General features: G+C 42.8%; 1 protein-coding gene across 1 annotated transcript in view; it reads right to left on the bottom strand.

Moving 5' to 3' along the window:
• The window catches only part of FIG4 (FIG4 phosphoinositide 5-phosphatase), a 493,827-nt gene that overhangs the window by 412,041 nt on the left and 59,198 nt on the right, over positions 1 to 22,588 (bottom strand). Inside the window, exons 3-4 of the mRNA XM_063443525.1 lie at positions 7,396 to 7,494; positions 2,914 to 3,037 (exon numbers count right to left, since the gene is read on the bottom strand). Of these exons, the coding sequence (XP_063299595.1) occupies positions 2,914 to 3,037; positions 7,396 to 7,494 (223 nt within the window). The remainder of the gene's footprint in view (positions 1 to 2,913; positions 3,038 to 7,395; positions 7,495 to 22,588) is intronic.

Raw genomic sequence — 22,588 nt, forward strand, 5'->3', positions numbered from 1 at the left:
TTTTTCAGGACAAAAGGGGCTTTCTTTACATACCATTATTTATATAATCTCATGTAATTTAATTTTTTAAAATTGAAAAAAATACATGTTTTTTTACTTTTATGTGAAAAATCTTTTACTCATCTACAAAAGCGAATGAAAAAAACTGCTAAATAGATTCAAAATTTTGTCCTGAGTTTAAAAATACCCAGTGTTTACATGCTTTTTGCATGTTATAGGGCTATAAGTACAAGTAGGATATTGCGGTTTCAAAACATACATTTTTAAAATGTATCAATAGTGACATTGTAACACTATTATCTGTCATAAATCGCTGAATAACACCCCACATGTACATATTTTTTTTAAAGTAGACAACCCAGGGTATTCAATATGGGGTATGTCCAGACTTTTTTAGTAGCCAGTTAGTCGCAAACACTGGCCAAAGTTAGCGTTCATATTTGTTTGTGTGTGAAAAAAGTAAAAAACTAAATTGAACGCTAATTTTGGCCAGTGTTTGTGACTAAGTGGTTACTAAAAAAGACTGGACATACCCCATTTGCAATACCTTGGGTTGTCTTCTTTTGCAAATGGTATGCCATCATGGGGGTAATTCTCATTCCTGGGCTACCATACGCTCTCAAAGGCAACGTAACCAACCTGGCCATTTTCAATGTAAAAATATTTGACCCATATATTTGACCCTGTAACTTTCAAAAACGCTTTAAAACCTGTACATGGGGGGTACTGTTATACTCAGGAGACTTTGCTGAACACAAATATTAGTGTTTAAAAACTGGAAAATGTATCACAACAATTATATCATCAGTAAAAGTGCTGTTTGTGTGTGAAAAATGCAAAAAAAGTCACTTTCACTAACAATATCATCGCTGTGATATGTTTTACTGTTTTGAATCACTAATATTTGTGTTCAGCGAAGTCTCCCGAGTAAAACAGTACCCCCCGTGTACAGATTTTAGGGTGTCGTAGAACGTTACAGGGTAAAATACAGTGATAGCAAATTAAATTCTCTGGACTTTCGGCCTGGGTTGGCAGGCAGGTCCCTCAAATTGCAATCAATCGAATAACTTAATTATGTAAAAATATTACATAAATACGCACGTAGAATTTAAATATATATGCATATTTCTATATTTGAAGTCTACGTGTATATTTATATAATTATTTATGTAATTTTGTATATGGACATATGAATAGTTCGTATTCTTTTTATTTATTTATATATACATAGATATATATACAATTTCATTCTAAGTGTATTTTGATATAAATATATATATTAATATCAAAATACAGTTAGAATAAAATTTCGTATAGATATATAATTTTTTTTTAAATTTTATTATTATTTTTACATGTTTAATTTAATTTAAATTACTTATTATTTGTATTTTATAATAATATATATATACAATATATAGTTATTATATATATTATATATATACGTGTGTAATTTAATTATAAGTGTATTTTTATATTAATATATGTACATATTAATATAAAAATACACTTAGCATGACATTATATATATGATATATAGACATATATTATATAGGTATAATATATGTCTATATATCATATATATATATATATATATATATATATTTTGACATATATAATAATAATTTTTTTTTATTAACTATAACTTTAATTTTTTTTTTTATTTTACACATGCAGGGAGACTGCCTGTCAGCACAGACAGTCCCCCTGCAGGCAGACACATGGACACCTATTGTGACCATGTGGTCGCCCTGTTGGGCGATCACATGGCCACAGGGGTCCTAATTCGCCATGGGGAGACTGTCTGGGCTGCAGGCAGTCTCCCCACAACGGGACCAACGCCGATCGCCGCCGGGGGAACGACGGCGATCGGGTAAGTACATTTTAAATTTAGGACGGTTCAGGACCGTCGTCGGTCGGCAATGAAAAAATGCCGATGACGGTCCTGAACCGTCCTGCGTCGTTAAGGGGTTAAAGGTTAATTTCCCACACCTGTGGCTTTTTAACTTGAGTTTGTTAGCTCTCACGTGGATGCACTGAGCAGGATAGATACTGAGCAAGATAGATACTGAGCCATGGGGAGCAGATATGAACTGTCAAAAGACCTGTGTAACAAGGTAATGGAACTTTATAAAGATGGAAAAGGATATAAAAGGATATCCAAAGCCTTGAGATTGCCAGTCAGTACTGTTCGATCACTTATTAAAAAGTGAAAATGCAGGGATCTATTGGTACCAAGCCAAGGTCAGGTAGACCAAGAAAGATTTCAGCCATAACTGTCAGAAAAATTGTTTGGGATACAAAGAAAAACCCACAGATAACCTCAGGAGAAGTGCAGGCTGCTCTGAAAAAAGACGTTGTGGTTGTTTCAAGGAGCACAATACGACGATACTTGAACAAAAATGAGCACACTATAATTTGGAGTGAAGAGACTAAAATACAGCTTTATGGTCACAACAGCAGAATTTTTTTTGGAAATATAGCACAGTGAGATCTACCTCTGTTTTTTTGTATATTCTCCAATTCAGGATAGGTTATTTGATCATACCTACTTCTTTTAGATTGTATCTGTACTTTCTCATGTAAAGATATACCGTATACAATTAATTACACTTTAATGTAGGCAATGTGTCCACATGCAGATTTGAAAGAAATATGAATTTATTACTGAAATATGAATCAGTCTCAATGGAGTATTTTATTTAAAGCTTTCTTATGTTGTTTCTCATGTTGTTTTACTTGTTACTTGTGACTGAGTTTTTATCTTTATGCACCTTTCTGCAGGCACATTTTTAAATATAAACGATTTGTATGAAGTTTTAGGAAACCGTAAAGCTAAAAATAAAAAAAAGTTTCACAGTCTCATTTGGAAGGTGGAGTAATTATTTAATATGATGAAAGCATATCACTTACCTACAATGCCAAAAGCAGACACAGCTCGAGATAATCCAGATGAGCCTTTCTGTCCCATTTTTGTCCGATTTCCGAGGTCAAGACGACCAAGAAGCTCTCGTACTTCTTGCTGAGTGTAAACATGCTTAAAATAAGATTTGAGTGGTCTGTTTAGAAAATGTTAATGCAATAACTGCAGTGATTATCATTACTTTAACACTTAACTTTGCATAAACTTCACTTTAAAGGAATCTGGGAACCATTACAATTACATTCACAAACTGTTTAACCCCCAAATGCAGTATACAGCGAGCAACTGCCCTTCTATCTGTCAATTGTCAGTTTTCTGATAGCTTACAGATGAGATATAACTATAAGAAGACATGAAATCACACACGGCAGTATTTATTGAGCACACACTGCAATATGGAAAAGAGGAGCAGAAAGGATGGGAACTTTTTAGAAAATCGAACTATTACTAATTAATGTTTTTAAAAAAGTTAAGAGGCTAGTAACGTCTGTGGTGAAATGCTGTATTCATATGTAAGCTGAAATCGGATCCTCCTGGAGAAAATGGTGGCATCTGCGGGGGACAGGTTCAGGTAAGTAGAACTTACCTTTGCCTGCCCTTCAGCCACCGGACCCCCAAAAATGATGTCACCGTCAGGGTCTTAGCAAATTCTGGAAAGTCCCTAGATAGTGACAGTGCACACTAACATTAGAAATACAATCAACTAACTTGACTTTCTGGGCATCCCTATAATAGTACAATAATATTGTTCTACTCAACTTTCTAAACACACCATGCTAGTTTTGTTGCGACAACTGATCCTTTCATCGCTGAGATCATCAGCAATGATAATCTCAGCCAATCCAATGCTTTCCCACAAGGAAGCATTGGGGAACTACTGTGCATTGACATGCAATCACCAGACTAATTTGATCAGCAGCTCTTGCTGCATAAACTCTGCATAAACATAAATGCTGCATTTGGCGTCTTCATGCAGAGCATGATGACGTGGAGATAGGAGTCCTGTAAGATTGGAAGACCATAACACAAAGCACCTCAAGTGGCTGGCTGATCAACCACCACTAGAGGTGGCCTTAGAAACAAATGTAAATACTAGAGCAGGCTCTTTGCACCAAAACAGTAGCATATTAACGAGAGAGGTCTGCCCCAGGTGACAGGAGCTGGGGGTTTACACGTTTATTGATGATCTCAGCTATTGCAATGTTTCCCATATGAAAGCATTGGGAGGCTAGTGCGCATGAACGGGCCTCTCCTCATTGAGATTCATTAACTCACTGCATCTCTATGGGGATCGTTCAGCATCTCTGTGCATTTCCAAATTCTTTGCACGTTATCTTTCCAATTTACAGCCATTAAAGGTGGTGTCAGGTAGCAATGTAAACCCTGCATTTTCTCAGCAATGGCACATTGAAGCTTTCCTCTGAATCACTCCATTAACCCCTTAAGGACCAAACTTCTGGAATAAAAGGGAATCATGACATGTCACACATGTCATGTGTCCTTAAGGGGTTAAGATGTGGTGCTTAGAGTGTCCCTATAAAGGAGAGTTTGATTAGACTGTTATTCTGTGAGAGTACCTAAGCATCGGACAGATAAGTATAGGATCCCAAATGCAGTATGGGTGAACAGACAAGGGAACAAAGTACACGTAAATAAAGCGTAACTAATTGGAAAAATAGGGATAGAAAGGAGTGTTACCAGACCTTAGAGTAGCTGGGCTTAACATGAAAGGAAGGCGCCCGAACAGTGTAACAAAATGTACACTAGCTCTAGCCAAAGTCAGAAATCAGAAATCAAGTAGTCCGAGGCAGGAAATTAGGAAGTCAGTCAAGCTAACTCAGTATACTGGAAAGCAGGTAGTCAAAGAAGTCAAGGCCAGGGCAGGCAGCAAGCAGGAATGGTCAAGAACAAGCCAGGTCAAAAGCAGATATAGAAAACATGAAACTGAGCCAAACGAACAGCGCAGAAAAGACCACAGACTGCAGAGAGGGCCCTCACCTTATAAAGGGTCTCAAGACTATAATGTCAATCATGAGCCCTGGCATTTACATAGATAGTATCAAATTTAAAACAATGAAACTTATACTTGAAGAGACAGCACAAATGTAACAATAATTATGTGAAAACTTTAAATTGTGACAATATTAACATTTTAAAACAACCAATCCTATATTTTAACTAACATGCACACCATGAGCAGTCTTGAAACATGTACCACAAGACGGGATTGCATCTTAGGAAATGTATTCATGAATATATCACACAAACTATATGGACAAAAGTATTGGTACACATCTCTTAATTATTGAATTCAGGGGTTTCAATCAGACCCATTGCTGCATGTATATAAAATCAAGCACTTAGCCATGCAGTCTGCATTTACAAACATTTGTGAAAAAAGTGGGTCATTCTAAAGAGCTCAGTGACTTCAAGCATGTTACAATGATAGGATGTCACCTTTGTAATAAGTCAGTTTGTGGTCCCCCCCTTTGCAGCTAGAACAGCTTCCACTCTTCTGAGAAGGTCTTACACAAGATTTTAAAATGTTTCTTTGGACGTTTTGCCGATTCCTCCAGTAAAGCATTTGGGAGTTCAGACACTGATAGTGGAGGAGAAAGCCTGGCTCGCAATCACTGTTCCATATTCCATGGTCATCTGAAAGTGGTATTATTGGAAAGTGGAAGCGTTTATGAACAGCAGTGGAAGAACACATAGCGTGGTCACAGACTGGTGAGGCGCAAACGGTGCATAAAAGTCGAAAATGCTTTGCTGATTTCAGCAAAAACTGTGTGTCAGGAACTTCATGGAATGAGTTTACATGGACTCTGGAGCAGTGGAACGTCTTCTGTGGAGTGACAAATCATCCCTTAAGGATCCAAGGGCACTATACACTAGAGCCAGGTGACCTATTGGCTCTCTCCTTGTGAGTTGGAAATTTTTTATCCACATTTAATCATTATTGTTTAAACCATCTGCACTATGATTGTGGTATATATTGTCCACAGATTTATGTAAAGTGGTTTATCAAGTACACCCATCTTCAATATCATTTGAATATTCATACCACTTATATTATTTTTTGTAAATCATGCTTCTCTGTTTGGAAGTCTGACTGGCAAGCCTGGGTTTGGCAGATGCAAGGAAAAAGTTACCTGCCAGACTGCACTGTCCAAACTGTAGTTGATGGAGGGGGAATAATGGCATGGGGCTGTCTTTCGGGGGTTGGGCTAGGCCCCTTACTTCCAGTGAAGGGAAATCGTAATACTTCAGCATACCAAGACATTTTGGACAATGCTATGCTTCCAACTTTGTAAGAATAGTTTGGGGAATGGCCTTTTATATTCCACCATGACTGTGCCCCAATGCACAAAGCAAGGTCCATAAAGTCATAGTTGGATGTGTTTGGTGGGGAACAACTAAACTAGCCCACACAGAGTCCTGAATTCCATCGAACACATTTGGGTTGAACTGGAGAGTGGAGAGTGTGAGCCGGGCCTTCTCATTCAACAACTGGTCCTATTGTCTTTTACACCCCACCTCCTATAGACAGTAAACTTGTTTGAGCAGGATCCTCAACTACCTATCGCTCCTGTAAGTTTTCTTGGAATTGTCATATTTATTGTTAAATCCCCCGTCTTATAGTATTGTAAAGCCGCTACAGAGTCTGTTGGCGCTATATAAATGATAATAATAATAACATCATTCCCTGACTTCACAAATGCTTTACTGGATGAATTGGCAAAAAGTCCCAGAGAAACACTCCAAAGTCTTGTGGAAAGTCTTCCCAGAAGAGTGGAAGAACTCTATACTGAATACATATTAATCTCTATGGGAGAGAGGTGGGAGAGAGAGGGAGGGGGAGAGAGAGAGGGAGAGAGAGAGAGAGGGAGAGAGAGGGAGGGGGAGAGAGAGGGAGGGGGAGAGAGAGGGAGGGGGAGAGAGAGAGGGAGAGAGGGAGAGAGGGAGAGAGGGAGAGAGGGAGAGAGGGAGAGAGGGAGAGAGGGAGAGAGGGAGAGAGGGAGAGAGGGAGAGAGGGAGAGAGGGAGAGAGGGAGAGAGGGAGAGAGGGAGAGAGGGAGAGAGGGAGAGAGGGAGAGAGGGAGAGAGGGGGAGAGGGGAGAGGGAGAGAGGGGGAGAGGGGGAGAGGGAGAGAGGGAGAGAGGGAGAGAGGGAGAGAGGGAGAGAGGGAGAGAGGGAGAGAGGGAGAGAGGGAGAGAGGGGGAGAGGGGGAGAGGGAGTTGTCACAGGATATTTAAAGACATGTTTGGGGTTTTCCAACACGTTGCATAATATATATTGTAGCACACATTATTCAGTCTCCATTTAAACTGCATTTTAAAATAAATCTATAAATATCATTATTAATAAACATCTAGGGTCTAATGACTTTAAAGCTTCAATAAGCACATGTTTGCCACATAAACATGCATATGGGCTCACAATGTACCAGTACCTGAAATATATTACACTCACCTTGTCATCAATAATTACCAAGTCCTTGGGTTCAGTGCGATCAATTTTCAAAACACGGTACTTTGTTTCTGCGTGATTGTTTCCAACTACAAAATACCTCTGTTAAAAAAAAAAGAAAGAAAATTAAAAATGGATGAGATCGCATGTTTTCCCTTTCATAAAATAACACATCTGTATGTCAGTTAAAAAGGCTAGCTTAATTTGATATCTGCGGTTTACTAATACAAACATTTACACCATGTAACAGACGCAGTGCTGGGTTTACTAGAGGGCATACGTCGATCAATACATAAACAAATACTCAACCATTTAATATACAATACAAGCATGTTCTTGATAAAAAGATCACACAATACAACCACACAAATTGATATCCAGAAGCAAATTTAAAATCAAAACAAGACAGATTTAATTCTACTTGTTATTTATGTATGTGTCACAACCTTGCTGGGAAGATTGAGCAACTACAAACACTACTCCCCATAATTAACCAGTGGTAAAATGCATTCTGCCTTTAGGCAAGCATCCTCAAATATTTAATATTAAATTGCTCTTTTCACATCATGTGAAACACAGCTTAAAGGCTTACTCCAAGCACAGTGATTTAAAGTGGTCATGGTGCCTGGAGTCTGTTTGTGCAGCATTTTGCTACGAAATATGGAGATTAATCCCTTTGCTGTTGGAGGTGTAACTTCACCACCGGCAGCGTCCCTGAGGTGTCATCAGTCAGCCCAGAACTAGAGTCAGCTGACACTCTCAGGCAATGAATGACAACTGCATCAGCATCCGGCCTTTGAATCTGTGCAGAAGTCGGAAGCTCGTCACCCGACAGGAGAGGGAGCCAGGTAAGAGGGCAAACCATTTAGTAAATCAACCCTACAGACATGTACAGGAATGTAAAACTCTACCACTGCGATTAGGGAAATATGATATCCAGTCATCCACTTACCACATGCTAAAAAAATTGATCTTAGACAGTTTACAGATACCAGTTTGCAGTGTGCAAACTGTAATGTTTAAGGGTATATTTTAATGACCCTCTGTCTGCGGTACTGATTTAGGATATGCTGGTGGAAGATTAGTTTATGGTATGCTTACATGGCAGGAACATGTGTAAGTAAGAGACAATTGAAGCTTACTTGCAAATGTTAAATTTTGCTAGTGAGCACACTTACACAGACTGCTTTCTAACCACATTTATTATAGTTTAACCCCTTAAAGTCATACTGTCATGCCGAACGTACCTTTTTCCCACAATACTCACCTCGCCCCCCCTGTGAATTAGGGGGGTATCTACTTGCGGCACAAATAGGATTGGTATTTAATTAATTTAAATGAAATTCCGATCGTCCCAAATCGTGTCCAAACATGAATGGACAAACTGTTCTCATTCGGTTAGGATGAAATTTGGTAGTTTCGCCGGCGTTGGAACGCCGAATGAAACAGCACGAGAACAGTATTGTGGGAAATTGCTTTGACCACAAGAAATGGAGCGGACTTGGCTCCTCCCCTGGGTTAAAGCTGGGCAAGCGTAGGAAAAAATACATGGGACAAAATAGTCCCTACTTTGTTTTATGTTTTAAAGAAAACTAGATCCGTTATGAAGAAAAGAAGAACAGATCCTGAGAGAGGAAGAGAGGAGGAAGTGATTGGGGAAATGTAAGTTCCGCGTGACAGTGCTGCTTTAAAGGCAGAGACAATTGTTCTGGCCAAAACGAATACCTTGAATTTCAGCTATAGGTTCCTTACCACCGTAATTTAAGGGGTTTTCTTCAAGTGCTCCCATACGTGAATTGTGTTTCAAAGAACAGAAAGGGTTTTCATTAAATAACATATATGTATACCCAACACAATATTACTTGTTGATAAATTGTTAAAAATGGGAGGGGTGAGGGACTTTTTTCCCCCACATTTTTGCTTATAATAAAAAAAATAATGCTGAAACAAGTGAAAGTTAATGCTGAAACAACATGCATGATACTTTTCAGAAGCATGGTACAATTGACATCTAATCAACTGGTGTTTCAAGCACATAAGAAAAATAGCATATCACTCACTAAGCCTTCAAGTCTCGTTTTATATTATGTAAGAAGATTAGTAAGCCAATCGACATATCTATATGCTCAGCAGGTCGAAAACTATATAAACAATAGGAGATAAAGATATGAGGATTAGGACCACAGGCCCTGAGTTCCGGAAACCCTCTTGGGAGTATGGACAATTGTCTGGAAGTACTTCCAAAAAGGCCCCGGCCCAGAAGAAAAAGTAGCAGCTGCAGTTTCTACTTGTGCCTGATTTGCACCAGGGGAGATAAGGACATGGGAGCGGTTGTCCATTCTGTTCCAGAATGCTTGGCAAATTTTTTTGTCAATCTGTATTTTATTGAGGCATGTGAGATGGGATACAGAATAAAGAGAGGGAAATGCATTAAGAATACAGTAACGGGGTCAATAACAATGATATCTAGCATTTCCTTAATACTAGTACCTCTTTTTTTTTTTTTATATAGCATGGTTTAACTAAAACATAATCTTGCGCCACAGCAGCGTAGAATAATATGGAAACCAGGACATGTAGAGCAGTGGCTCTGAGAACTTGCACATTGTTTAAGGGTTATATTAGTTACATAGGTATGTCTAATGAACTTGGCAGGTCTCGTGTTAAGAATAGTAGGAGATGATAAATCAGGCAAACATTTTACACTCTATTGTTTGGATTGAACACACGTTAGTTCACAGTATTTATAGAAATGATCAAGCTAGATTGGGTTAAACCCTGCCAGTAAGAGAGTATAAGCAGGTATAGGGTGCCTTTCTAGCCTTCCCAATGCCTTTTACCACATATACCACAACATTTTGGCTATCTGTAAATACGTGCATCTTTCATTAAACAGGTTTGCGCTGCCCCATCATCTGGTGCAAGACATACATATATGCTTCAGTATAACACTTGTAGGGCATTATGGCGTTGGAAATACTGTGCACAACAATTTGTTATTTAGGCAGAAAATAGAAAAATAAAACAAGACATGGTAAAACGAAATGCAATTATGATTATAATTGCGTAGAGAGTAACAAGGTAACCTTATGTAGTCCCACCGTGAACAAGAAAGAAATGTGATGTAACCTTCCAAGTGCAATGCTAGTTGGTTAGTGTACATGGCACGACTATGCTTTTATAACAGGTATAATAGAACATTGCATGCGCAGTATTGAAGCATTTAAAGACATACGACAGGTATGGTATCATACACGTTGGCAGTCTAGTTTAGGCTATATGCCAGAACATATTTAAAGCACGCTGTCCTATGAACCGCAGGTTAAGCAACAGGTTATTTAACGTTTTCATAGTATCTGATAAAGCGTCTAGGCCAAGCCTAGTAACATTAAGGGATAAGGTCAGGCAGTGTATAGCCCTTTTAAGGGGCCTCCGGGTGCGCTACCCATAAGGGATTGTATCCTCTGCAGCTGAATGGATTTTGGATGTTTCGGGTATGCTATGCTCTGTAGGGGGTGTGTGTCACGGCCATTATGTTCCGTCGGTAGGTGCATCCTAGGTGTGGAGCAGGGTTAGTGACTACTAAGTGTGGCTCTACTGCCCCAGCGCTCCGGGCCAGCGCCCCTCGCCCGTGTATAGTTTCGTGCTGGTGTTCAGAAAAGTTGACCCCGGGTCCTCCCTATCAGCAAGCTATACAGAGATTTAGGTCGGGAACTACCCTTTAAGAGGTTGTTCGTATAGAGTCGGGTCTGAGAAGTGGCGGCTAGTCAGCGCTCTTCTTGGACTAGTGATTGGTGTGTAAGGGAGTGTTGCTGTCGCTGTAAGTTCGATGTGTTTAGTTTAGGGAAACCAAAGCTATGGACCAGATAACTGTGTATGACCAAAGCAATCCTGGGGGTCACCAGTGGCTATCTGATGGCTAAGGATACCTGTTAAGGTGCGATCCCTGCCCTTGCTGAGAGTGTATGTTGCCTATTCGGAGGGGATGGCTGGGCGCTGTGTGTGTGTGTGATCTATGTTCAGCAGTGCCTTTGCTGGGTGTAAGTAGGGGTGGTAGACGGGAAGATATAGTGGTTTGAAAGAAAAACAATAAACTGTCATGCTCAAACTGACAAACAAAATTGCATAATTACAGGCAGTTCTTGCGGGATCACCTTCTTTGCAGGGACTTTTGGTGATCCGTTAAATAAACATTCTACAGAGTCCCGTACTGTGGCTCTGGGCCACGGGTTATGCTTGGTTTCCCTCCGGCCCCAGGATATGTCCCTCTCTGGTTCTGCGGTGATGTTGCGGCTACGGGACCATGGGTTAATCCATTTGTCGAGTCGTCCCATGAGCCGTTCAGGTAGTGAGCGCCACATAGGGTTCGGGTGTGTGGCCTGTCGGCACAAACGGGATGGATCTTGCCGGGTCCCACGAGTGTGAAGGAGGTGTGTCACTCCCTTGTCCTGCCTGTGCGAGGATGTCTGGTGGTAGGCCCAGTGCCTGCAAAAGCGGTGTTGCGTCGCTCAGCTCCCGGATCTGATGAGTGTCCGTCCCCTGGTGTACGGTGAGTATGTGGGTCATTTGCCATCTGTACTTGAGGTCTCTTTGCCGGAGTAGCGTGGTCAGCGGCTGGAGGGAACGTCTCCAGGCTAGGGTGCCTCTCGAAAGATCGGGGAAGAAGCTTAGAGTCATCCCTTCGAAATGGAACGGCGTCTTTCCCCTCAGGGCATTCTGGACTGCTGTCTTGTCTAGTCGAGTGTGGAAGGTAAGTATGACGTCCCGTGTGGCCCCGGTCGGTGCCCTTGGCGGTTTGGGGATCCGGAATACGTTGGCAGGGGCAATCTTGCTGGCCAGCGCTGGTGGTAAGATTTTCGCCAGGAGGCGTTCAACAGCTTGGGCTAGGTCTGCCTCGGAGATCCCGTCCGGGATCCCTCTTATCTTCACGTTATCACGCCGCCTAGTGTCTTCCTGCTCCGCCATGTGGTGTTCGAGGAGTCTCTGTTGCCGCTGGATGTCCTGGACAGTTTGTCTGAGTTCCCCGAAGTCTTGGTTAGTGGTTCGGGCTGTATGTTCCAACGTATTGAGGCGGGCCGTTATTCCCTTTAGGTCTCCCCTCAATGCAGCTATGTCGTTATGCAGATCCTTGTGGTGGTCTGCCAGTAGCCGCGTGAGGGCCGCTATTGTCACCGGAGCGGTGTCTGGGTCCAGGGTAGTCGGCTGTGTTGGCCTCCCCGTCTTGGGTGCTGGCAGATATTCCTCTCCAGAGAGGTCATCCGAAAAATCGGAGCATCCGCCATGAAGCGCCGCCATGTTGGTCCCGCTTGCCCCGCAGGCCTGTCCCCACATATCGCCAATCGCGAGTCTCGGGGAGTGTTTCTCGGTCGGCATTTTTTTGTTTTTTCGCCCCATGTCGCTTGTAGGGGGTATATTGCGTCTTTGTGGTGACTTGGGGGTCCCCAGCCTGGGTTTTCCACCGTTTTTTCCCGTTTTACACGCGGAGCTGTTAGGCCTTGCGACTGCTTGCCTCGGTGGTCAGGCTCCGCCCCTCATGCTTGGCAAATTTAATCGAACTTTGCTTCACATGCCATCCTCCAGTTCTGGCATACCAGCCCTATCTGACTAAGTTGGTACACCATGTGTCAACCAGGAGTAGAGAAGCTAGCAATCCTCGTGGGGACCGGGATATCCCCCATCAATCCAAAGGGGGATAGGGGGTAACTGAGCTACAAGTTGTTGGCCTCGATAGATGTGTCCAGAACCGAAAGGTTGGCCGCCCCTCTCTCGCAATCAACGGACCACGAGCCTGCTGTGTATCTCAATCTGACTATAGCAATCAATAGTGGTGTGTCAATGCCAATTACACCGTGATTGGTGCTGTGCAGCTGGCAAAGCCTAGCTCCTGTCACAATGGCTAGGACAGACAAGGAGACCATGACAATGTCTATTTAAACTCTTGGGGTTCTCAATCAAGCAGCCTGCAGAACGCATGGGATCAAAGCAATGCTGATTCCAGCACTGCTTAGAGCTTATCAGTCAGCCTGGGGCCACCAAAAATGTCCCTACCTGACTGAGAGGAGCCCAGGGTATCCTTTGTTACCTGGAGTTACTGGTGTGAGCAGGGATTTAAACCTGCTCAAACCAAATCTACAGGGCATTCCTTGCCATTCTATAGGCATTTAAGGCCACTCTGTGAAGGACTATGAGTATTATTGTTCGGTTCTGTTATAAACTCAGATAAATCAACAATACGGAACTCCTAGAAAAGACAGACATTAAAAGGGAGGGACTCCCAATAAGAAATTTCTGATAGTCTCTTCCAGGGAAAAAGAGAAAAGCTTGCATAGGATACAGTCATAAAAACTGCAGTTTTTGTACGCTCATTTAAAATTTACTCCCAGTGAACATATACATGAAATAGGGAGGCATGTAGTCAATGGGGGTATATATAGCGATTTCTACTTTTTTGCCCATTTAAGCAGTTGAGTGTCCCCTTAAAGCAGGGATGGGGAACATTTTCCCTCCATATGTTTTGATGCTTTGCCAGTATTATGGCTGTAAGAGCATTATGGGAGATGTAGTCCAAAACATCTTGAGGCCTGAAGGTTCCCTGCTCATGCCTTAAAGGGTTACTCCGACAAAATAGTGTTTTTGGTAGGACTAACCCTTCCTATCCTAAATATAGCTAAAACTCACCTCCGTTCCTACACTGAAACCAATTTGTCCCTCAGCTGTGGAGCTGGACAGATATCATGGCATGCCAAGGGAAAGACATAGGAGGCACGGAGTAGGGGGGCATGCCGTCATTGGTTGTCTGTTGTCAGCATGTTGTGCCTGGTGAAGACAGATACCAAACATGCACAGATATTACACTAGCCAGCCCGGCAGGCGAATGACACACCAGTGATGTTTGCTGAAGGTGGAGTTACACCTCTGGCAGCAATGGGGCTAAACTCTGGGGGTGCAGTGTTTCATAGTAAAAGAGACTCTAGGGACCATGACTGCTTAAGATAAGTAACCCTTTAGAAGGCTGCACTTCTGCCTCTGTGGAACAGCTAAAAGCATCTACTAACAAAGGGTCACAAGTGTGTAATCTTTGTATTAAACAGCTTGCCGAAAACCTATACAGCATGGGGTTAAGTGATGATGCAAAGACCAGTGTTGATGTATTGACATGTGTTCTTTCTGTTCCGTTTTCTCAATCCATTATCTAAGCTTGTGGCACAACAGGGAGCTGATGGGGAGGCATAGACAATAATAAATGCTAAAGAGTGAAAAAACATGGAAAGCCATGTGGTTGAACCTGCTTTTAGCTTATATCACATGTTTGTAGCAGACAGTTCATATGGCTACACTATACCTAAAACAGCAGGAGTTTAAGTTAATTTGTCCATTTTATGTTACAGAGACATTCCAGACAATATACAGGATTAATTACTAAATTCTGAAATATTTGCAAACAACCAAGAAATTGCATGCTTTAGGCCAAATGGTTGGGCTGAGAAATTAGAAGAGTTGGATCATTTTTGAAAATTAAATTGCAATTACATGGTAAACCCCTGACAAAATCTAGTTTCGTTTCAGAATTTCGTAGAGCCCTGTGGAATAAGTTGACGCTATATAAATACCAACAATAAGAATGATAATAGTTTAGAACCCCCAAATAAATGTTCAGATGCTTGTCGATATCTATAAGCAAGAAAAAAAAAAAAACAGAAAAGAGCAAAACCATGATATTCTTATATGTTTAAATGTGGCACGAGCTGACAGAGGGGAGGGCCAGGTATTGATTGATACCTGGGTGTACTGATATTTAACCCTGCTCACACCACATTAGAGCAATGGGGACTTAAAAAGCTGCATGCAGCACTCACTTAGAGTGCTGCATACAGCTCTTCTGACAGCCTGGAACCACTAAACCTGATTCCAGCTGACAGGGAGGAGACCCAAGTATTTATTGACACATGGAACTCTCTGGTGTGAGCAGGGATTTAACCTGGTCACACCAAAACATCAGGACATTCCATGCTGTCCTAACCGCGTTAAAGCCCACTCTGTGGAGGACAGCATAGATGTCAAAGGGAAGGGGTTAAGCTTAGGTTGAGTCCGGGATTGCACCATAATGCATAAAAATAATTGGAGATCATCTGGTTCTACATGTGTTGATAGGACACTTCAGATTTGCGTTGAAGATCTAATGAAAAGCCACTCCGACTTTTAAAAAAATCAGAGAAATGTATTTATAGAGATCTCTAAAAAAAATGTACAAAATATAATATTAAAATTGCAAGTCCATATAATTATTGTTTTTTTGTTTTCATTTGTCTTTCCTGACTTCCTGGGATTGTTAAACTCCATCTAAAAAGTGTCCACTGTAGGCCTCCAAAGCCAGTAACAGTTACCATTCTGATGGGAAAACATTTTTTTTCTTCACAAGTCATTTCTTTTTCAATTATTATACAATGTGTTTGTTTAGATGGCGTATTAATTATGAAGATATTGTTAAACAGAATGAGAAAGTAGTATCCTTGGTGCCCTGTCACATGTTTATACATGAGCAAAGCTACTAATTAGACTGCAGAACCGTTAAAATGCAGGAAACTCAATTTTGATTTACATATCGCAAGCAAATCGTAGTCTTTTTAAAGCAAAATAACTTTGAATAAAAAATAAAGTTTCATCTAGTTGTTACTTAAAGAGATACTACAGGCAATATGGCTACTAAAGCACCTTGTGTTGGCTATGATGGCAAGAGCTTTTCACCTGCAATCCATCAAACATTTTACAAACCTTGTTCTGGCAGGTACCCACAGTCATTTTGCTCCAAGTTAATATTTTTAAGCGCAAGTGTATGCTTTTGCATCAGAATACCAACTCATACCTGGTTTAACCCCTTAAGGACACTTGACATGTGTGACATGACATGATTCCCTTTTATTCCAGAAGTTTGGTCCTAAAGGGGGTTAAACAGTATTCACTGGCTTAGAGCCATCAGCTAACACTTTCAGGGAATGGGTATTGTTTAAACTCATGGTATGAGTTGCTATGACAATCCAAATCTTCTGCTTTGTCAAACAACTTAAAATGCTGACTGCAAGGTAAGTGTGAATCTGCTCGTTAATGGTTTGACAAATTAGCGGTAGACACAACTGGGGAATCCTGCCCCCATAACTACTACAATGCACTGTGGTAGTTTTCATGCCAATACTGTCCTTTTAAAAAATATTATTCTCTGCTATTAATCTCTATCAGAGCCATAGACTTTCTCACAGTAGATTATTGAAGTAGTTATGTTTAATGATGGGACATACTCGATAAATATTCAGTTTCAGTACACACACACACATATGTGCCTATAAAAAGTTATTTGGGGGGAAAAAACTAATGTTTAGTGCTCATGTTTTATTTTAGTTTTTGTAAACTGGATTTAAAGAAACATTTCAGTCATCATAATAGCAATGGCATGTTGAAGTGATAATGTTGCTTGTAGGGTCTGAGAGCTCCTTAGACGTAAGTAGCCAAATGGTTTCCTAATTACTTCTTCAACAGACACACACTAACAGACATACACACACACACTAACAGACACACACTAACAGACATACACACACACACACACACTAACAGACATACACACACTAACAGACATACACAGACACACTAACAGACATTCACACACACACTAACAGACATTCACACACACACATACACTAACAGACAGACATTCACACACACACACACACACACACACACTAACAGACATTCACACACACACACACACACACACTAACAGACATTCACACACACACACACACACACACTAACAGACATTCACACACACACACACACTAACAGACATTCACACACACACACACACACACACTAACAGACATTCACACACACACACACACACACTAACAGACATTCACACACACACACACTAACAGACATACACACACACACACACACACACTAACAGACATTCTCACACACACACTAACAGACATTCACACACACACACACACACACTAACAGACATTCACACACACACACACACTCACTCACATATTTAACACATTTTTTTATTTTTTTTTTAATTTACCCCCCCCCCCAGCCTCCTTACCTTTGGGAATGCTGGGGGGGTCCTATTTCTCCCTGGTGGTCCAGTGGCTGCTGGGCAGTGCTGGCGGGCGGCCGGCGAGGGAGCACTTTCTCTGAGCTGTCTGCTCAGCTCCCTCGCGCGCGCAGAGTGAGGCGGAGCCGGAATATGATGTCATATTCCGGCTCCCAGCCTCACTGTGCGGCGCGCGAGGGAGCTGAGCAGACAGCTCAGAGAAAGTGCTCCCTCGCCGGCCGCCAGCACTGCCCAGCAGATCGCCCGCCCGCCCAGACGGCATGTCAGTTAGCCGCAAGGCTAACAAGGCATTTGCCCTGGGCGTTTGGGGGCGGCTTTTTTTGCCGCCCCCTGGAAAATGCCGCCCAAGGCAAATGCCTTGTTTGCCTCGCGGCTAATACGCCCCTGCTCTGGAGTCTAAATAAGAGGGATACCAGAGGACAAAAGGGCCAGGAAAGTGTATGGTGCATGTGTTTGGAGCCTGCTTGTGGGATTGTGTGTGTGTAGAGTGATACGATTGTGGTGTGGTATTGTGTAAATAGGTTGATTTTATTCATGTTTGTGGTGTAATATGTGTGGCTAGGGGCGATGTAGTGTGTGTAGGGGTTGTACAGAGTGTGTGTTTAGAGAATGTTGTATGTGTTTGCTTACAAGGAATGTAGTGTGTGCATAGGGGATCCAGAGTTTGTATGTCAGGAATGTAGTGTGTGTGTGTGTGCAGGAGATCTAGTGTGTAAAGGAGAGAGAGAGAGAGAGAGAGAGAGAGAGAGAGAGAGAGAGAGAGATAGAAAATATATATATAGAGAGAGAGAGGAGTCACAGCAAAGGATTAAAAATAATATCAGGAAGTATTGCTTTACAGAGAGGGTAGTGGATGCATGGAATAGCCTTCCAGCTGAAGTGGTGGAGGTTAACACAGTGAAGGGGTTTAAGCATGCATGGGATAGACATAAGGCTATCCTACCTATAAGATAAGGCCAGGGACTGCTGGCGGCCGGCGAGGGAGCACTTTCTCTGAGCTGTCTGCTCAGCTCCCTCGCGCGCCGCACAGTGAGGCTGGGAGCCCGAATATGACATCATATTCCGGCTCCGCCTCCCAGCCTCACTCTGCGCGCGCGAGGGAGCTGAGCAGACAGCTCAGAGAAAGTGCTCCCTCGCCGGCCGCCAGCACTGCCCAGCAGATCGCCCGCCCGCCCAGACGGCATGTCAGTTAGCCGCAAGGCTAACAAGGCATTTGCCCTGGGCGTTTGGGGGCGGCTTTTTTTGCCGCCCCCTGGAAAATGCCGCCCAAGGCAAATGCCTTGTTTGCCTCGCGGCTAATACGCCCCTGCTCTGGAGTCTAAATAAGAGGGATGCCAGAGGACAAAAGGGCCAGGAAAGTGTATGGTGCATGTGTTTGGAGCCTGCTTGTGGGATTGTGTGTGTGTAGAGTGATACGATTGTGGTGTGGTATTGTGTAAATAGGTTGATTTTATTCATGTTTGTGGTGTAATATGTGTGGCTAGGGGCGATGTAGTGTGTGTAGGGGTTGTACAGAGTGTGTGTTTAGAGAATGTTGTATGTGTTTGCTTACAAGGAATGTAGTGTGTGCATAGGGGATCCAGAGTTTGTATGTCAGGAATGTAGTGTGTGTGTGTGTGCAGGAGATCTAGTGTGTAAAAGAGAGAGAGAGAGAGAGAGAGAGAGAGAGAGAGAGATAGAAAATATATATATATAGAGAGAGAGAGGAGTCACAGCAAAGGATTAAAAATAATATCAGGAAGTATTGCTTTACAGAGAGGGTAGTGGATGCATGGAATAGCCTTCCAGCTGAAGTGGTGGAGGTTAACACAGTGAAGGGGTTTAAGCATGCATGGGATAGACATAAGGCTATCCTACCTATAAGATAAGGCCAGGGACTGCTGGCGGCCGGCGAGGGAGCACTTTCTCTGAGCTGTCTGCTCAGCTCCCTCGCGCGCCGCACAGTGAGGCTGGGAGCCGGAATATGACATCATATTCCGGCTCCGCCTCCCAGCCTCACTCTGCGCGCGCAAGGGAGTTGAGCAGACAGCTCAGAGAAAGTGCTCCCTCGCCGGCCGCCAGCACTGCCCAGCAGATCGCCCGCCCGCCCAGACGGCATGTCAGTTAGCCGCAAGGCTAACAAGGCATTTGCCCTGGGCGTTTGGGGGCGGCTTTTTTTGCCGCCCCCTGGAAAATGCCGCCCAAGGCAAATGCCTTGTTTGCCTCGCGGCTAATACGCCCCTGCTCTGGAGTCTAAATAAGAGGGATACCAGAGGACAAAAGGGCCAGGAAAGTGTATGGTGCATGTGTTTGGAGCCTGCTTGTGGGATTGTGTGTGTGTAGAGTGATACGATTGTGGTGTGGTATTGTGTAAATAGGTTGATTTTATTCATGTTTGTGGTGTAATATGTGTGGCTAGGGGCGATGTAGTGTGTGTAGGGGATCCAGAGTTTGTATGTCAGGAATGTAGTGTGTGTGTGTGTGTGCAGGAGATCTAGTGTGTAAAGGAGAGAGAGAGAGAGAGAGAGAGAGAGAGATAGAAAATATATATATAGAGAGAGAGAGGAGTCACAGCAAAGGATTAAAAATAATATCAGGAAGTATTGCTTTACAGAGAGGGTAGTGGATGCATGGAATAGCCTTCCAGCTGAAGTGGTGGAGGTTAACACAGTGAAGGGGTTTAAGCATGCATGGGATAGACATAAGGCTATCCTACCTATAAGATAAGGCCAGGGACTAATGAAAGTATTTAGAAAATTGGGCAGACTTGATGGGCCGAATGGTTCTTATTGTCAGGGTACCTGGAGTCTCTACCTTTGAGAGAGGTAGAGACTTAGAAGGTTATCCGTCCGGACGCCATGTCTCCTCGGTCTCCCGCGGTTCACTCGGTCTTGCTAACGCCGGCCGCGAGGGAGTCACTTCCTTTTATAACAGAAGGACCGGAGGTAGACGTCATGACGCTAACCCGAAACATCCTGCCACTCAAATCTCGGGAGACGAATCAGGACTCGCCGGAGGCGTGTCTCCTCTCCCTAGCCAGGGTACTTAACGGTGGTTCTCTCATTCACTCATTGCCCTGTCGTGGTTCTAGTCCGCCTAGTCACACAGTGCTTTATTATTCACTTGTCTTTTGGTTCTGACCCGGCTTTGTTGTTTACTCTCCTGCCTTTCTGTTATCCTTGACCCGGCTTGTCTCTCGCTTACCTGTCCTCTGTTATCCTCGACCTCGGCTTGTCTCTGACCATTCTATTGTAGTTATACGTTAGTCCGGCCATTCTAAGGACCGGTATACGTATCAGCTACTCTTTGTACTCTGCGTGTTGGATCCCTGACCCGATCCTGACATTACGACAGGGCCATGGATCCTGCAGGTACAAATTGTCAGCTTGGTTCTCCTGATCCTAGGTTTGACGCCATGGATCATAGGATGGATCAGATGGCTCTAGCACTACAGGCGCTGCTGTCTCGCCCTATTAATCCACCTGAGGAGAGGCGTAACACTTCTGCTTCTTCTGTGGGTTCGGGGTTAGAGGTAGCTACTGTAGGTGCTTCTTCCCGAGTTACCCCACCTGTACGTTATGCTGGTTCTCCTGAGAGGTGTCGTGGCTTTTTGAACCAGATCAGTATTCATTTCGAGCTACAGCCTCGTTCATACCCTACTGATAGGGCAAAGGTGGGATTTATTATTACCTTACTCATTGAGAAAGCTCTGAGATGGGCGAATCCGTTGTGGGAGAATGATAATCCATTAGTCTATAACTATAATTCCTTTGTAGCTGCTTTTAAAAGAACTTTTGACCCTCCTGGCAGGAAGGCCAATGCAGCCAGATTACTGTTGCGCCTTAGACAAGACAACCAAACACTTGTGGATTATGCACTAGAGTTCAGGTCTTTGGCGGCAGAGGTAAAATGGAATGAACAGGCCTATATAGACGTATTCTTAAATGGATTATCTGATGTAATACTTGATGAGGTAGCGACAAGAGAACTTCCCGAGAATCTGGAGGACTTAATTTCCTTTATCTCTCGTATTGACGAACGTCTAAGGGAGAGACAGAATACTCGAGATAGAACCGCTAAATCTTTCTCTAGACTAGTACCATCATTTCAAGTTTCTGAAACCAAAGATCCACAGGTTTCAGAACCTATGCAGTTAGGCCTTACTCGTCTCTCAGAGGAGGAGAGACAGTACAGGAGAAGAGAGGGACTTTGTATGTATTGTGGGTTCAGAGGTCATGTACGTTTGAGCTGTCCCAGCCGTCCGGGAAACGCTCGCACCTAAGTTTCTCTAGAGGACAGACCTTGGGTGTTTCGATTTTGTCCTCTACTCATAACTACAAAGAACATAGACTCCTATTACCGGTCTCTTTAACTTGGGAGAAGGGAACTTTAGAAACTATGGCATTGATAGACTCCGGCGCTGCTGAGAGTTTTATCGACCAAAAGTTTCTCACCAAACACACTATCCCATCCCAGTTAAGGAAGACACCCTTGGCTGTTGAAGCCATTGATGGCAGACCTTTAGTTGAGCCTGTGATTTTCCGGGAGACCAAACCTCTTTACCTAACTACTGGTATTCTACACAAGGAGGAAATATCCCTACTACTCATTTCATCTCCTTCTGTTCCCATAGTCCTGGGATACTCCTGGCTTATGAAACATAACCCCGTTATAGATTGGAGATCAGGGGAAATAGTTTCATGGGGCCAGAATTGTCAAGAGAATTGTTTAAAGAAAGTGTCACCTCTTTGTAGTGTCAACTCACTTAATAACGCTACTGACTCTACCAAAGTACAGATACCGTCCTTGTATCAAGATTTAAAAGCAGTTTTTGACAAAAGAAAGGCTGATACCTTACCACCACATAGGCCTTTTGATTGCAAAATTAATTTACTTTCTGGTACCATGCCCCCCAGGGGTCATGTATACCCTTTGTCCACGAATGAAAACTTAGTTCTAGAAGAGTATATTCGTGAAAACCTAGACAAGGGGTTCATTAGAAGATCCTCCTCCCCTGCTGGGGCTGGATTCTTTTTTGTTAAAAAGAAGGATGGTTCTTTAAGACCTTGCATTGACTACCGAGGTCTTAACAAGATAACC

Source organism: Pelobates fuscus, chromosome 2 (genome assembly GCF_036172605.1).
Source record: "Pelobates fuscus isolate aPelFus1 chromosome 2, aPelFus1.pri, whole genome shotgun sequence".
Classification (NCBI taxonomy): domain Eukaryota; kingdom Metazoa; phylum Chordata; class Amphibia; order Anura; family Pelobatidae; genus Pelobates; species Pelobates fuscus.